The sequence below is a fragment of the Pristiophorus japonicus genome, chromosome 12 (genome assembly GCF_044704955.1).
Source record: "Pristiophorus japonicus isolate sPriJap1 chromosome 12, sPriJap1.hap1, whole genome shotgun sequence".
In the NCBI taxonomy this organism is placed as follows: Eukaryota; Metazoa; Chordata; class Chondrichthyes; family Pristiophoridae; genus Pristiophorus; species Pristiophorus japonicus.
Window position 1 is genome coordinate 112,662,647 of NC_091988.1, and position 18,281 is coordinate 112,680,927.

At 49.0% G+C, this 18,281-nt stretch overlaps 1 protein-coding gene across 3 annotated transcripts; it reads left to right on the forward strand.

The window, feature by feature from the left end:
- The first annotated feature begins 342 nt into the window (after window positions 1-342).
- On the forward strand, window positions 343-14,404 carry abhd14b (abhydrolase domain containing 14B). 3 transcript variants are annotated; one of them, XM_070895867.1, is made up of 5 exons: window positions 343-409; window positions 1,868-2,100; window positions 7,696-7,937; window positions 9,585-9,671; window positions 14,294-14,404. In XM_070895867.1, exons 2-5 carry the CDS (start codon window positions 1,893-1,895, stop codon window positions 14,318-14,320), a joined length of 564 nt encoding a protein of 187 aa, XP_070751968.1. In that variant the 5' UTR covers window positions 343-409; window positions 1,868-1,892; the 3' UTR covers window positions 14,321-14,404. The 3 variants fall into 3 exon arrangements, with proteins under 3 accessions (XP_070751968.1, XP_070751966.1, XP_070751967.1); XM_070895865.1 differs by having other exon boundaries at window positions 9,585-14,381; XM_070895866.1 differs by having other exon boundaries at window positions 344-409; window positions 1,871-2,100; window positions 9,585-14,381.
- Window positions 14,405-18,281: the final 3,877 nt, after the last annotated feature.

Consider the following 18,281-nt stretch of genomic DNA (forward strand, 5'->3'; position numbering starts at 1 on the left):
TCTCGAGGGCAATTAGGAATGCTAACTTTGACAACGACGCCCACATTCTGTAAACTTCCTGTACTTGCAGGGTTGTGGGGAAAAAGCTGGGCTGTGGGACTAAGTTGGACAGCTCTTTCGAAGAGCCGGTGCAGGCACAGTGGGCTGACTGGTCTACTGTACTGTGAGATTATATGATTCTCTTATATGATAAATGCGAGTTCTATCTTTATTCTTTCTTTATTCTAGTCCATTGCTGATTGACAGCCTGTTGGGCTGGTTCTGGTAATGGTGCCTCCAAGCAGCAGAGGGCGATGATGGTCCCAGCTCCCTCCATTCCTGTTCTCGTTCTCTTCCTGTTTCCCAGAACTCGCTGGGAGATCAGCAGAAAGACCAGTCTGTGCACTTGCACACTGTCTCCAGTAATTAGGTTTGTGCAACTTCTTCCTCTTCACCTGTGCTCACTTTCTGTCACTTCACCCTGAACAGTTCCCTTATTGTGTCTACCAACACTCACTGTTCAGTATTAACCTGAAACGATTTGCAGAGAGTATGGAGGGAGCTTTACTCTGTATCTAACCGGTGCTGTACCTGCCCTGGGAGTGTTTGATGGGGCAGTGTAGAGGGAGCTTTACCCTGTATCTAACCCGTGCTGTACCTGCCCTGGGAGTGTTTGATGGGACAGTGTAGAGGGAGCTTTACTCTGTATCTAACCCCCTGTACCTGCCCTGGGAGTGTTTGATGGGACAGCGTAGAGGGAGCTTTACTCTGTATCTAACCCGTGCTGTACCTGCCCTGGGAGTGTTTGATGGGACAGTGTAGAGGGAGCTTTACTCTGTATCTAACCCCCTGTACCTGCCCTGGGAGTGTTTGATGGGACAGTGTAGAGGGAACTTTACTCTGTATCTAACCGATGCTGTACCTGCCCTGGGAGTGTTTGATGGGACAGTGTAGAGGGAACTTTACTCTGTATCTAACCCGTGCTGTACCTGCCCTGGGAGTGTTTGATGGGACAGTGTAGAGGGAGCTTTACTCTGTATCTAACCCGTGCTGTACCTGCCCTGGGAGTGTTTGATGGGACAGTGTAGAGGGAACTTTACTCTGTATCTAACCCCCTGTACCTGCCCTGGGAGTGTTTGATGGGACGGTGTAGAGGGAGCTTTACTTTGTATCTAACCCGTGCTGTACCTGCCCTGGGAGTGTTTGATGGGACAGTGTAGAGGGAACTTTACTCTGTATCTAACCCGTGCTGTACCTGCCCTGGGAGTGTTTGATGGGACAGTGTAGAGGGAGCTTTACTCTGTATCTAACCCGTGCTGTACCTGCCCTGGGAGTGTTTGATGGGACAGTGTAGAGGGAACTTTACTCTGTATCTAACCCCCTGTACCTGCCCTGGGAGTGTTTGATGGGACAGTGTAGAGGGAGCTTTACTTTGTATCTAACCCGTGCTGTACCTGCCCTGGGAGTGTTTGATGGGACAGTGTAGAGGGAGCTTTACTTTGTATCTAACCCGTGCTGTACCTGCCCTGGGAGTGTTTGATGGGACAGTGTAGAGGGAGCTTTACTCTGTATCTAACCGGTGCTGTACCTGCCCTGGGAGTGTTTGATGGGACAGTGTAGAGGGAGCTTCACTCTGTATCTAACCCGTGCTGTACCTGCCCTGGGAGTGTTTGATGGGACAGTGTAGAGGGAGCTTCACTCTGTATCTAACCCCGTGCTGTACCTGCCCTGGGAGTGTTTGATGGGACAGTGTAGTGGAAGCTTCACTCTGTATCTAACTGGTGCTGTACCTGCCCTGGGAGTGTTTGATGGGACAGTGTAGAGGGAGCTTTACTCTGTATCTAACCCGTACTGACCGTTATTTCCTGTTGCTGGATCCCATGCACAGCAGATCACAGTAACAGCCGGTAGCCATGGCGAGTGTTGAGATTAAGGAAGGCACAGTGGAACTGGAAGGACAGGAGCTGTTTTACCGTCGGGCAGAACCCACTGAACAGCCCCCCATACTCTCTGTGCTGCTGCTCCATGGCATTCGCTTCTCCTCTGAGACTTGGCAGACTCTCGGTACCCTTGAGAAGTTGGCAGAGGCTGGGTACCAGGCGGTGGCAATCGACTTACCAGGTAAGGAGGACGCTCACCCTCAACAACAACTACGTGTATTTATATAGCGCCTTTAATGTAATGAACCGTCCCAAGCCACTTCACAGGAGTATTGTGAGATTTAAAAATTTGACACCGAGCCACATAAGGAGAAATGAGCGTCAGTGACCAAAAGCTTGGTCAAAGAGGTAGGTTTTAAGAAGCATCTTGAAGGAGGAAACAGAGACGGAGAGGCAGAGAGGTTTAGGCAGGGAGTTCCAGAGCTTGGGGCCCAGGTAACAGAAGGCACGGCCACCAATGGTTGAGCAATTACAATCAGGGTGCTCCGGAGGGCAAAATTAGAGGAGCGCAGACATCTCGAGGCGGCTGGGGTGCTGGAGGAGATTACAGAGATAGGGAGGGGCGAGGCCATGGAGGGATTTGAAAATAAAGATGAGAATTTTGAAATCGAGGCGTTGCTTAACCGGGAGCCAATGTAGGTCAGCGAGTACAGGGGTGATGGGTGAGTGGGACCTTGGTATGAGTTAAGACACGGACAGCTGAGTTTTGGATCACCTCTAGTTTACGTAGGGTAGAATGTGGGCGGCCGGCTAGGAGTGCGTTGGAATAGTCAAGTCTAGAGGTAACAAAGGCATGGATGGCTCAACCAGCACGGTCATTGAGTGAACGGTGTCGCTGACGGGGAAGGTTGTAGACCTAGCCTCAACGGTATGCTCGCGGCCTTCCGCAAGAGGTGGGCACCAGAGGGACTGGAGTGCATCATCACCTCCGGCAACCACATTTTAAGATGAATTAAGTTTACTGCTAAAAGTGAATTTGTTTATTCTGTCGGTTTTAGTGCCCCCCCCCCCTTTAATAAGGGGGCACTTGTATTAATGTTGCAACAAAATAGTTGTAGACCTAGCCTACTGAAGGGGCGGCTGCTGTTTGGTTCAATGCTTGTGCACACCCACGCAGCTCCCTTGACATCCGGAGCCCTTCGCTCCCTGGTTGACCGGCTCAGTAAAACCCCAGTGCTTTCCAAGTCTCTCACGACTTGGGGCTGGGTGTTGACCACAGTGGGTTCTTCTAATCGCTGGATGTGAGTTGGTTGGTCGTCTAAGCTCGCGGCGTCTTCTTCCGACTGTTCCGGTTCGTCAGTGTGTCTTAGCTTGATTTGATCCATGTGTTTCCTGCACATCTGCCCATTCTTGAGCTTAACCATATACCCTCCTTATCCGTTACATTGCCCGGGAGCCACTTGTGCCCTTGACCCATGGTTAATTACATACATGGGTCATTTACAGATATGTCGTGTGACACTGCGGCGCGGTCGTGATACCACTGCTGGCGTTGACGTTGGGTTTTGAAATGATCGTTAAGGTCAGGATGGACTAGAGAGAGCCTGGTTTTGAGGCCTCTTCATCAATAGTTCCGCAGGCGGGACCCCGGTGAGCATGTGTGGCCTTGTCCTGTAACTGAGTAGTATGCATGACAGGCGTGTCTGCAAGGAACCGTGAGTTACTCGTTTCAGGCTCTGCTTGATGGTTTGAACTGTCCGCTTCGCTTGACCATTGGACGCGGGTTTGAACGGGGCTGACCTCACGTGTTTTATACCGTTGTGTTTCATGAACTCTTGAAACTCCAGGCTCGTGAAACACGGTCCGTTGTCGCTGACAACAACGTCTGGCAGACCATGTGTGCCAAACATGACTCTCAGGTTCTCAATGGTGGCAGTGGAAGTGCTGGATGACATGATCACACATTCTATCCATTTGGAGTATGCATCCATCACCACAAAAAACATTTTACCGAGGAAGGGGCCCGCAAAGTCGATGTGGATTCTAGATCACGGTTTGGATGGCCATGACCACAGGCTGAGCGGAGCTTCCTTTGGGACATTGCTTAACTGCATGCAAGTGCTGCACTGATGCATGCATGACTCTAAGTCCGAGTCAATGCCAGGCCACCAAACATGTGACCTGACGATGGCCTTCATCATGACAATACTGGGATACGTACTATGTAACTCGCGTACAAATCTCGCCCTGCCTTTCTTGGGCATTACAACACGATTACCCCTCAGTAAACAGTCGGACTGATGGAAAGCTCAACTTTGCGACAGCTGTACGATTTGGTTTCATCACCCATTTCCTTGGGGATGGTCGACCAGTCCCTGTTAAGAACTCAACGTTTTACAACCGATAGGGTCGGATCCGGGCTGGTCCTGGTCTTAACTTGTTGAGCAGTGACAGGTGACCCTTCACTCTCAAAGGCATCCATCACCATGAGTAGCTCTGCGGGCATTGGCGTTTCTACCTCCGGTCTGGGCAATGGTAACCGGCTCAATGCATCAGCGCAGTTGTCGGTGCCTGGTCTGTGGTGAATGACATAATCATAGGCAGATAATGTCAGCGCCCACCTCTGGATGCGGGATGACGCATTGGTATTGTTACCTTTGTGTTCCGAGAACAACGATATAAGCGGCTTGTGATCGGTTTCCAGCTCGAAGCGAAGTCCAAACAGGTACTGGTGCATTTTTTTTACCCCATAAACACATGCTAAAGCCTCTTTCTCCACCATGCCGTGGGCTCGTTGCACCTTGAACGGGCTTCAAGAAGTGTATACAACTGGTTGTAGTTTGCGTGATTCATTGGCTTGCTGGAGTATACAGCCGACCCCATAGGACGATGCATCACAGATCAAAACTAGACGCTTGATTGGGTCATACAGTACCAGCAGCTTGTGGGAACACAACAGATTTCTATCCTTATCAAAGGCTCTGTCTTGAAGTTCACCGACACCCAGTCGTCTCCTTTCCCGAGCAGCTTGTGGAAAGGCTCTAATACTGTGCTCAATTTGGGTAAGAAGTTACCGAAGTAATTGAGAAGACCTAGGAACGAATGCAGCGCCATCACATTCTGGGGCCTGGGCGCATTTTTGCTGGCCTCTATTTTCGCTTCTGTAGGCCTGATTCTGTCTGCAGCAATCTTTCGTCCAAGGAATTCGATCTCTGCTGCCATGAAAACGCACTTCGAACGTTTCAGCCTGACTCCTACTTTGTCCAGACGACGCAGAATCTCTTCCAGATTGTGCAGGTGCTTGGCGGTGTCACGACCTGTGACTAGGATGTTGTCTTGGAATACCACGGTCCTGGAGACGGATTTCAATAGGCTCTCCATGTTTCTCTGAAATATGGCTGCCGCTGAACGAATGCCAAAAGGGCACCAGTTGTAAATAAACAATCCTTTGTGCGTGTTGACGCACGTAAGTTTCTTTGATGATTCAACCAGTTCTTGTGTCATGTAGGCCGAAGTTAGATCCAATTTGGTGAACGATTTTCCCCCGGCTAGCATTGCAAACAGGTCATCAGCTTTCGGTAGCGGGTACTGATTTTGTTTCGAAACTCAGTTGATCGCGACCTTGTAGTCTCCACAAATCCTAACTGTGCCGTCGCTCTTTAACACCGGAACGATCCGTGAAATCTCCTCAATCTTCTTCCTCATTGAATCTCTCGAGAATTCCAACAGTACTCGATCGTGCTGTGCTCGCCATACTTTTGCGTGGGATTGTATTTTCCTCTTCACCAGTTGTGGTGTATGAAATGATACAATGAATTCCGTACTGTGAGCCAGTGACTAGGTATAACCTGGTCAGTCTTTAATGGCTTCCAGAAGTGAAGATACAAAGGAGAAGTTCAGGTTATATACCGGGCCCAGTACGAGTGTACCTATCACCTTAAGACCTCCGACGGTAGTGACCCCTGTTGGTGGGCAGACCTTATGTACATATATTACACCCTGTACAACTGAATGGCTGGCTGGGCCATGTCAAGGGGCAGTTGAGAGTCATGCAGGTTGGCTAGAGACCAATATAGGCCAGACCGGGTGAGGACGGCAGATTTTCTTCCCTCAGGGATGTTAGTGAACCAGTTGGGTTTCATGATCACATTTAATGATACCAGTTTTCTTTACCTCAGATTTTTTAAACTGAATTCAAATTCTGAAACTGCCATAGTGGGCTGTGAACTGGTGTTCTCTGGGTTATTAGTCCAGTAACATAACCACTACACCACCGTGCCCATAAGTTAATGGGCAGCATTAGAAGCAGCCCTTTCTCTTGTGTTTTAGCTGTATTGTCCATTCAATGTTCCTCGCAATGAGAGGCCACTGTCATAGAATCACAGAATGGTTACATACAGCAGGAGGCCATTTGGCCCGTCGAGCCCGTGCCGGCTCTCTGCAAGAGCACTTCAGCCAGTCCCACTCGCCCGCCCTTTCCCCGTAGCCCTGCAATTTCTTTCCTTCAGGGACTTATCCAATTCCCTTTTGTAAACCACGATTGAGTCTGCCTCCGCCCTCCTTTCAGGCCTAACTACTCGCTGCGTAAAAGACATTTTCTCTTCCATCGCCTTTGGTTCTTTTGCCAATCACCTTAAATCTGTGTCCTCTGGTTCTCGACCCTTCCGCCAATGGGAACAGTTTCTCTCTATCTACTCTGTTCAGACCCCTCATGATTTTGAACACCTTGTTCAAATCTCCTCTCAACCTTCTCTTCTCCAAAGAGAACAATCCCAGCTTCTCCAGTCTATCCACGTCACTGAAGTCTCTCATCCCTGGAACCATTCTTGTAAATCTTTTCTGCGCTCTCTCAAAGGCCTTCACATCCTTCCTGAAGTGCGATGCCCAGAATTGGACACAATATTCCAGTTGAGGCCGAACCAGTGTTTTATAAAGGTTCATCATAAATTCTTTGCTTTTCTACTCTATGCCTCTATTTATGAAGCCCAGAATCCCGTAAGCTATTTTGACTGCCTTCTCAACCTGCCCCGCCACCTGCATCGGTTTATGCACATATGCCTGCCATTGTGGAAGGCCCAGGGTGCGCTCCCTATGTTACATCATCAATGAATTAGTCTAGTTGGGGTGAACATAAGGTAGGTTTGGATGATGACGGACGGCACTTCAACCTCCCCCATCCCTCACCCCACTCCGTTCCCTTCGAGACGCTGATCGCACACTTTAAAAAGAATTACTCTTTTACACTGCTGCACCCATCCAGGCAAGTGACTCGAGCCTTGTCGATGGTGGAAAGGCTTCAGGGAGTCTGGAGGTGAGCCACTCGCCGCAGAATACCCAGCCTCTGACCCGCTCTACGAGCTTGGTGACAAATGGCCTTCAGCATCTTTTTGCTCTGCCAGTTTTCTCCAGTCCCTCCCTGGAGTGTGATTGTACAGTCGCGGAGGGCCCTTCAGTCCATCAGTAACGTTCCAGTCCCTCCCTGGAGTGTAATTGTACAGTCGCGGAGGGCCCTTCAGTCCATCAGTAACGTGGCCATTCCTCACGTGTTGAGTTTTGGCAGGCTATTCACCTGCAGGGTGCATCACAGTTAATCCTGACCTATCCTCAACTGACACAAGGTGCGAGCCAGATTGTCCCCTCCCTAGCCTGGGGATGCTGGGCTTATAACACAATCTGGCTGTGATCAGTTAGCCCAGCACAGGCTGGTGATTGAGGCTGAGGCCTTCTGCTGATCGATGCTGTTGCCGAGGGAGCTCTGAGACTACGTTTTATTCTGCGTTATACATCAAAGCTAGTCCTGGTACGATTTTCCTTCCTCTCTTTCTCTTCTCCCCAGGCCTGGGCAAGTCGAAAGAATACACTGCTCCGGCCAGTGTGGGGGATCTTGCTCCCAACAGCTTCCTCATGAGCGTGCTGAAGGCTTTGGAGCTGGGCCCAGTCGTGATCATCAGCCCGTCGCTGAGTGGGATGTACTCTCTGCCCTTCCTGTTTGGACACAATGGTATGGTGAAGGGATTCATCCCCGTGGCCCCCATCTGCACCGAGAAGTTCTCTGCTGAGCAGTACACCAGTGTGCAGGTAAGCTGGCTCGTTTACTATAGAAAGACTTGCATTTATATAGCGTCTTTCACATCCTCGGCATGTCCCAAAACACTTCACAGCCAAAGGCGTTCTTTTTGAAAGGCAGTCACCCCTGTAATGTAGGAAACGCGATTTATGCACAGCAAGCTCCCACCAACAGCAGTGTGATTATGACCAGATAATTTGTTGTAGTGGTACTGATTGAGGGATAAATATTGGCCAGGACACCGGGGAGAACTCCCCAGCTCTTCTTCGAAATAGTTCCATGGGAACCTTTATGTCCACCTGAGAGAGCAGACGGGGCCTCGGTTTAATGTCTCATCCAAAAGACAGCACCTCCGACAGTGCAGCTCTCCCTCAGCACTGCACTGATTTCCTCTCTCTCTAATCCAGGGTCACTGGACAGTGATCGGGAGTAGGAACCCTGGCTGATTTCCCCTCTCTCTAAAACCCAGGGATCACTGGACAGTGATCGGGAGCAGGGACCCTAGCTAATTATTGTTCCCCCCCCACCCCCCCCCCCCCAATGCAAGGAGTGCCGAGATCAGTTGCAGTCCCTAATGTTACCTGAGCTGGGGTCAGCGAGCACAGACCAGGCTTTGGAACCTTTCTGGTCCTATATTTGCCACAATACTTCTACAGCCATTGATCTCCATCGTTGACCTCCTATCTTCTCTCCCTCGTGTCCAAGTGGTGCAGACACGAGAGTATCTTATGCACAACTGGTTTTGCCGTTCATCACCACTTCAAGGGCTATCTGACCTTGCCCTTTGCCAAAACTGCCGACACACTCCAGGATCATCTTCACTACCAACCGTCTTCTTAAAGCGCTTTTCCCTGCCCCTTCCATCCTTGCCCAACGTATGTGAAGAGCTCATGGTCCCCTTTGTCACTAACACTGAGGATAATCTCTGCTGCTTCCCCCTTGCCGACCAAGCTAAAGCTCCCCCTTCTCGTCTCCTGCCTTAGTCCTGAACCGTTTTCTCTCTAGCTTCTCTCCGATGTCCACTCACCTTGTCCACAAGACCCAACTCCTGATCCCTTGACCCCAGTCCCACCCAACTTCCCTTACTGGCCCCCATGCTAACTGACGTGGTAAATGGTACCCTCTCCTCGGGTACTTTCCCCGTCCTTTTCAAGATCTACTACCATTACCTTCCGTCCTCAAAAAGCCCCACCCTTGCAAATTACCACCCACTCCAACCTCCCTTTCATCTCCAAAGTCCTTGAACGTGTTTTCGCCTCCAAAATCCGTGCCCATCTTTCCCGCATTTCTCTGTTTGAATCCCCCCCACCCAATCAGGTGTCCGCCCCGTCACAGTGCTGAAATGGCCCGTATCAAAGTACAAATGGTATCCTAGGTGACTGTGAGCGGGGTAAACTATCCCTCCTCATCCTTGTTGACCCCTCTGCAACATTTGAGCCAGTTCTCCAACGTATCTCCTTCATCGACCAGCTCAGTGGGCCTGCCCTCGGCTGGTACCACTCTTGCTCATCAGACCATAGCCAGGGAATCACCTACAATGTCTTCTCCCGTTCCCGCTCCCGCGCCCTTACCTCCAGAATGCCCCTGTCACACCTTTACTAATCTGCTAATTGTACTAAGAATTCCTGTTACTGATCGGTGCTTTATGTTTTTGACAGACCCCAACGCTGGTGGTCTATGGTGACGAGGACAAGCCAATGGGTGAAGCATCGTTCAACAATCTGAAGAACCTATCCAACCACAAGGTGCACATTATGAAAGGGGCACAGCATGCCTGCTACATCAATAACACTGAGGAATGGCACCACATAGTGCTGGAGTTCCTGCAGAGTCTGTCCTAAACCCTCAAACACACACTGCGGCAAAGTCATTGCCCTTTATCATTGGACTAATCAGCTCACATTAACGCCAAAATCAGCTACCAATGTACCAATCAGAAGAGACCTTGTTTAGTGCCTGTCACCTTTCCTCCTTACGGCATTTCTGACTTATAATTTCTTTCTGACATCGTGGCCATGCCTTAATGCTGACTCGCCAGCGGTCCTCCTCACACCGGTCAATCAACCCACCCCCTGCCTGTACATGACATTACACTCACAAATGACTTGCTAGAGTGCACAGTCACATCAGACTTCATTCACCTGCTCCAGTCACTCCAGGCGAATTAACCACGGAGGAATGTCGAGTGAAAGGCTTTTCCTGTTTAGTCCACTGTCGGGGCTGGCTGTGTGTATGAGAAGGTTGATTATACATTACACTGTAGGGCTCTCAATGGTTACAATCTCTTCACAATGGGAACTGGCAGATCTTTCATTTGCATTTATTGTTTGGAAAGGTGACACCCCCCTTTCTTCGGGCACTTTTACTTGTTTCTCTTCTTGATCTCTGGGTGCCATGCAGCATCTACAGGCCCAAGTGCCTTTGTTACCCTCTAGTCTTGACTACTCCAACGCACTCCTGGCTGGCCTCCCACATTCTACCAAAACGGTGATCCAAAACTCGGCTGTCCATGTCCTAACTCGCACCAAGCCCCGTTCACCCATCACCCCTGTGCCCGCTGACCTACATTGGCTCCTGGTTAAGCAATGCCGCAATTTCAAAATTCTCATCCTTGTTTTCAAATCCCTCCATGGCCTCGCCCCTTCCTATCTCTGTAATCTCCTCCAGCCCCACAACCGCACCGCGCCCCCGGCCCCCCCCCCCCCCCGCCCCCCAGAGATGCCTGCGCTCCTCTAATTCTGCCCTCTTGAGCATCCCTGATTATAATCGCTCAACCATTGGTGGCCGTGCCTTCTGTTGTCTAGGCCCCAAGATCGAAATTTCCTGCCTAAACCTCTTTCCTCCTTCAAACTGCTCCTTAAAACTTACCGCTTTGACCAAGCTCTTGGTCACCTGCCCTAACTTCTCCTTATGTGGCTTAGTGTCAATTTTTTGGGATCCGAAATACCCTCCGCGGGAAATTGGAGAGTGCACTTTGATTTATCTGGAAATTTAACGCCCAGCGGGAGTCAGAGGGAAGAGATGGAAATTTCGGCTCTTTAACTCTGACACTGCCTCTTGGCACAGTTGGGGGGTGGGGTCAGGTCGGGAGCGGGCGATGTCCTCAGCGCGGAGGCGATGATGTAAGCGTGACGTGGACATGCTGCATCGCACTGACGTGTCGCAATGTCCCTCCCCTTTACTTCAAGGGATGGACGCTACGTGGCGCCCACTGGGCCACCAGGGAGGACTTTCGCCGGGCCAGCAGCCTGACACCCGAGAGGGGTTTGCCGGGCTGCCTGTTGGCGGTCCGGCTGAACCAGCGGCGGTGCGCCCTCCCCTTTAAGGGCGGCCGCACCGACCGGCCACCGTCAGTTTCCCGCTGCACCAAGCTGCCCCGGGGATACCGACCGGGGGCAATTTCCCCCGCGGGGTCAGCGCCGGGCGGAAACGCAGGGCGCGGCGGAAACCCATTCTCCCCAGCCCGGGGGGCAATTGGGGATGGGTCGGCCCCACTGCCTGCCCACCCCATTAGAGGCGGTAACGGGCCTTAAACAAGGGGTCAATCCCCCCTCCCCCACACCTTTGTCTCATAACATCCTGTGAAGCGTTTTGGGCCATTTCACTACTTTAAGGCGCTATATAAATACAAGTTGTTGTTGAGTGGGAGATGGAGACTGCTCTTGAGCTGCCTGTTGGTCACCCTCCCACATGGTGGTCTTCAGCCCAGACCATGGCTGAGAGGTTGGTCAGCGTGTTGATAGCAGCAGCTGAGCACCATGGAGGATGCTGTTAATGTGTCAATGGCCTGTGTACTTGAGCACACCACGCCAGACGTTACTGCTGCTGGCATTAGCTTGACACCAGTCTACACACCTGTTGATCCATATCGTGGGTCGTGTAGGAGACAGCATCGTGCATCTGTGTGTCGGACTCCATCATCTTACTCACAACACCTTCTGACATCCTGTGCCTGGAGTGTGGTGTTGCAGGGCCCTCCGATCTATAGCTGGCTTACTGAAGCCTGCATCCCCAGACAGCTGGCGGAGGGATGCTCGGTAGCTTGGGCTTCCAGTTAGGACTTCCAGGTCCTTGTCAACCCCTCCCCCTGTGGTGCCCCTTCCTTATGGGTGCTCAGTCTCTCGCTCGGCGCTATCTCATCCACGCCAGATAAATTCTCTTTGAATATAGAAGATTAAGGGTGATCTAATTGAGGTGTTTAAAGGATTTGTTCGGATAGATAGAGAGATACTATTTCCTCTGGCCATACAGGGGTGATGTCAGGAATCACTTCTTCACACAAGGGCAGTGGAAATCGGAAACTCTCTTCCCCCTAAAGCTGTCGAGGCCAGAGGTCAATTAACTTAGATTTTTGTTAGGTAAGGGTATTAATGGTTACTGAATTAATGAATCGAGGCGGGCAGATGGAGTTAAGACGCAGATCAGCCATAATCTAATTGAATGGCGGAATGGACGACTCCCATTGCTATGGCCCTGATTATCCTGAAGTGCCCATCTGCGTGCTGTTGGAATGAGACTGTCGATAGATGCGTTGTTGGTGAGTGGATTTCTTCTTCACCCTGGGACACGCTTGGATTCCCTGCTTCCGTAAAGGAACGAGATGGAATTAATTAGTACAGAAACACACTTACCAGCAAAGGCAACACTGTGCAGTGAGCCACCAACTGTACGTGTGGGCGGATTGATGACCATTAACAGGCGTGTGTCATGGATTATTGGACACACCAGGGTCTACACCGACCTCATGGGGCTCAGAGCCTCCGCAAGGCCCCCACCCAATGAATTGGCCGAGACGGACCTCCCATGGTTTACCTCGGGAGGGTCTGCTATTTGTTCCAGTCACCAGCCCTGTCTAGAACACTGAAGGTTAGGACCCAGTGATGGTGCTCCCACACATTCATTCAGATATCGGTCATTTGCAGAACTGAGAAAGCAGTCACTGTTGGACCTCAGTCTCTAGGTTAAGGAAGGGTCTAGGCTCAAAGCACATTATTTTTCACAACAGAAATTGAAAAATAAAAGAGTCATTTCAACTTGCTGTCCACATATGCCTTTCCCTGACAGTTTTACATAAGAAATAGGAGCAGGAGCAGACCATATGGCCCCTCGAGCGTGCTCCACCATTTAATACGATCATGGCTGATCCGATCATGGACTCAGGTCCACTTCCCTGCCCACTCCCCATAACCCCTTATCCCCTTATCGGTTAAGAAGCTGTCTTAAATTTATTCACTGTCCCGGCTTTCACAGCTCTCTGGGGCAGAGAATTCCACAGATTTACAACAAGAAGAAATTCCTCCTCAACTCTGTTTTAAATGGGCGGCCCCTTATTCTGAGATAATGACCCCTAGTTCTAGTTTCCCCCATCAGTGGAAATATTCTCTCTGCATCCACCTTGTCAAGCCCCCTCATAATCTTATACGTTTCGATAAGATCACCTCCCATTCTTCTGAATTCCAATGAGTAGAGGCCCAACCTACTCAACCTTTCCTCATAAGTCAACCCCCTCATCTCTGGAATCAACCGAGTGAACCTTCTCTGAACTGACTCCAAAGCAAGTATATCCTTTTGTAAATATGGAAACGGGTGCTTCAAGCAAGTCGAATGTGCAGCACAGCGGGAGGCCGTCCAATCCATCGTGCCTGGTCCGGTGTTAGTTCTTCAAACTGGAGAGGTACAAAACTGCTGGGAGCTGATTGGCTGCCCATTACATCCCCCGCCCAATGGGAATCCCGTTACACCCTCCCTCACGGGTGGAGGTGTGAGGACGGTAGAGTTTGTGACTCCGCTGAGGTTAAAGTTCACTCCCATAAACACTAAATTGCACTTTGCCAGAATTTGTTCTCTGGATGTGTGGCAGTATTTGCGAGACTGCAATTATTGCCTATCCTCAGCTGACCTGAGTGTTTTTTTTGTAAACGACAAAGTAGCTTTCTGGGCCACTTCAAAAGGAGTTCTTGCCAATAATGTAAGGTTGGAGTCACTGGGTAGGTTAACAAGTCCCCTTGCCTGAAGGATATTAGTGAACCAGCTCAGATTTTTTGATGTAATTGTTATATCTGGTGCCAACTCACAAATGACCTGATTTGGAATTCAAAGTCATAACTGATCACAGTGAGATTTGAACTCGTAATCTCTAGGTTGCCACTGCACTAGAGTTCCTCTTCTCAGCAATAAAATTGTAAAAGTTAACGCAGTAAATTCATTCATAATTTATTTGCCTTTGTAGAAAAATAAATTTGAACTTATCCCCATTTATGACCATCCTTTCCATATATATATGCTGCTATATTCCTGATTTATTTTCTTGCCTTGATGATTTTCTTGAGATTATGAAACTTTGTCTGTACTCCCTTTCATTCCACAGCATTGTAACCGTAACATCGCCTCTTGAATTATGTGATTCGGAGATAACCGATATCAGAATCTGATAATTCTTTGCAGGGAGGATAACATACCCTGTATGTATTACAATAAATTGTGATTTTTATTGCTATATAATGATGGTGGGCTCAGTTGATTTGATAAGTCCTTCACTGCAGTAAACAAGTTGGAGCTGAAATTGCGGTCGGAGGCCTCCCGACCTCCCTCCGACCTGAAACATTTCTACGAGTTTACCTGGTGGTCCGTGAGGAGTGTGGGATTCCGGTGCGGAGGCCTTCTCTTCCCGCGCTGTGAAGCGCGCTCCCGTCCTCCAGGTTCCTACGCAGAAGGTGCAGTCACGTGTGACTGCTCAGCCAATCAGGTACAGTATTCCACAGCTTTCCATTAATAGCAATGGGAACTCCGTATCTATCAGTTCTCATTGCTATTAATGAGAAAAAACAAACACACTAAAGACATGTAATAAAAAATAAAAATCACACCTCACATAGCTTTAACTTCAATTAATTTTAATTAATAAATATCTGAGAGAAAATCTTTTTTCCAAGTTTCAAAAAGTGTTTAAAATGATGGTTAACAATAAATGTAATGTAGTGGGCAGGGTTTTAAAAAATAATGTGTTTTTTAAATTTAATTTAATTATGTTTTTAAACACTTATGCCTGTAACAGTAGGCTATGCGCCTGCTTTTATCAGGCACAAGAATTTTGAGGACATTTGCTGGGCAAGATATGGGTAAATCCCGCAATCTTGCCCGTGCAAATGTCCTCTCACCCGAGATGCGGATGATCGGAGCTTGACAGATCGGAAAAGCCGGGTTTCAGCATTGTGCGCTGTAAACCGGCTTTTCCGATGCCTTCCCGGGTCCATGGACACTCCGAACGAACCCGGGGAGGCTGGGATTTCAGGGCTGTTGTGTGGCAGGAGCCAGGACGTATGTGCAGGGCTGATGGGTTCCATCCAACTTTAAACAGACCATCCTTTGGAGTGGACTCCCTGCAGAGTGAAGGAGATGAAAACCCTGCAATCACTCAACAAACAATTGGTTGCAGCAATGTGCGGGGTTTACGGTGGGGGCGGTGGGGGGTTAGGGTAGGGGGGTTTAGGGTGCTTCTGAAGGATTAATGAAGGTGGGCCGAATGGCCGTCCTCATCCATTATGATGCTGTGAAAAGAACTGGACAATTTTTTTCTTTTAAATGAGAGTTTTTAAAAGTTACAGGGGACATAAATAAAAAGTTAGAAAATGTCAAGCATTTAACTGGCAAAGTAAAAAACTAAGATGGCGCAGTCAGGTTTCAGAAGATTAACAATTGCTCCATAGTACCACCCACACCTGGAGTACTGTGCACAGTTCTGGTGTCCCCACACCTTGGTTAGACCACACCTGGAGTACTGTGCACAGTTCCTGCCTCCACATACCTTGGCTAGACCACACCTGGAGTACTGTGTACAGTTCCTGCCTCCACATACCTTGGCTAGACCACACCTGGAGTACTGTGTACAGTTCCTGTCTCCAGATACCTTGGTTAGACCACATCTGGGGTTTTGTGCAACAATTCTGGCCTCCATATTATAAAAATGATTCAGAGCCACTGGAGAATGTGCTAAAATTTACACGGATGATACCAGGACTGAGAGGGTATACCGGGCAGGAAAGATATGGCTGAGGGATGATCTAATAGAGAGTTTTAAAATGCTGAAGGGGTTTGATGAGGAGACGTAGAGATGGGAACCAAAACAAAGATCCATAAATATAAGATAGTCCCTAATAAATCAATAAGGAATTCAGAAGAAACCTCTTTCCACAGAGAGTGGTAGAATGTGGAACTCGCTACCACATGGAATAGTTGAGGTGAATAGCATAGATGCATTTAAGGGGAAGGTCGATAAGTACACGAGGGAGAAAAGAATGGAAGGTTATGTTGATAGGGTGAGGTAAAGTAGGATGGGCAGAGGCTACAAGCATGGACCTGTTGGGCCAAATGGCCAGTTTCTGTGCTGTGAACTCTATGGGGAAGAAATTCGTGTTAGTCAGTAAAGTTTCCTGGAGCTAACAAGCGCTGAAAATGGCCGCCATGCTAATGGAGCAAAGTTCACCTGGAGGGATAGAGATTGTTGGCGCAACACTTACCTGCCATGCAACGCCGTCCTGGTATCGTTACTGGAACGACCCGACCCGAAGTTCCTGAGCAGACCAGAAAGGGGCAGTCTGGGATGCATCTTACCGTCTGATCCCTCCTCTTCTGCAGCTTCTTCTTCCCCCTGCAAGCGGATGCTGTAAATGTGAAATGACAGCATAAAATGCTGGAAATACTTAGCTGGCCAGGCGGTATCTCGAACTGAGACATGAATTCTGTTTTTCTCTCCACGGATGTTGCATGACCTGCTGAGTATTCACAGTATGTTCTGTCTTCTCAAAGGCCTTCATTTACCATCTGAGCCCTTGCAAGTGTCCAGCAGCACTCCCTACACACTTTTTAAAAAAACTTTTCACATCTATTGCAACAAGTCACCACTTCAATAAAGTCAAAAAAAAACCCAGCCCAAATCCTTAAATTCAAACTTACCTGAATGATGTGTGTGTGCCTTTAAGAGGTGCAGACATCGCCACTGTCAGCGTGCTTAGGACCCAGCGCTGAATTCAGTGTGGGGTCGAAGTTCGGCTTGTAATGTTAAGTCATCGCACGGCAATTCACGTCACAATGCCGCCATTTTGTTGAAGATGGCGCTACCAGTTACCGGCAGCGCAAAGTTAGGGACCAAAACAGCGGCCACTGTGGGACCCGGGAGCAGCTGATGTAACAGCGGCCGCCACATTATAGCGCCATTTAGTGGCGCTACGGAGTGGCGCTAATGCCACAAATTTCTCGCCCTGTGTAATTTTATGTATATGGTGGCCAGAGCTTGCAACTACGGCAATTTAGAGCATTACCGGAGCTGTTTACGTAGGCTGATCCCATTCTAATGTTTACATAGGCAATTCCAAGGCTAAATGTTGACCTAAAGGCATGACAACAGGAAGTAGTGGAGTTGGAACAGTGGCACAAGATTTTTTAAGAAGCTACGGTTAGAAAAAAAGTTCCTTACTCAAAGGGTGATAAACAGCAGCGGTTGGTCAGGTCAGGACAGGTACTGCCTCACCTGGAATTGTCAGACTTGCAGTGGTAGCAGAAAGGCCCACACATGGAAAAAGCTATTTCTATTTTAGAGAGGACTGAGGGAAGACCTGTTAGGAGGTTTGATGATTGGGAAAGGAGTTCAATAAATTGGAAATTGATCACCGTTTTCTGCTGTTCACAGAATGGCGGAACTTGGGGTAGATCTTCCTCCTTAGTGCCTGGGCAGGGAATCTGGCAAGATTTGTAAGAGGTGTGTGGTTAGCCCAGGTGATGGTCATCCCAAATCGACCCCACAGATTCAAGATCAGGAAATGAATCAAGCAATTCAGGCAGAATTTGATGAGTGGAAAACGGGTGACCAGCCTCTAAGACAAACTGCCAACCTAAGCATTGGCGCTCCTGGGTTATGAAAGGATTCGGAAATGATAATAAAGGGGGTAATTAGAGGCACGGACTGGATACACTAAGGATGTTCAACCTGAAATATGTTGCTAATCATCGCAAAGACAGTCTAAGGGAAAGGACTGGCCTAAGAGTTAACCTGTGAAACCAAATTCTCACCATTCCCCTGAGTTTTAATAGAACAGTAAAAGCGATGGTCGCAATTTGAGCTAATCAGAAACCAGATGAAACCAAAGGCACCGAGGAACTGTTCAATACTAGCTGGTGAAAGAGACACTGACTGCCTCTTACCAGTGGTAGCAGAGAGTGAGCTCGGCAAAAACATTCTGTCAATAAAACTTATTGTAAAGCAGTCATGAGGAGATGGACAGAGTGTTGATGATTTTCAGATGTGACTAGGGGCCCAATTTTCCCCAACCCCTTTTTTCGGTAGACTTACCCTAAATGTG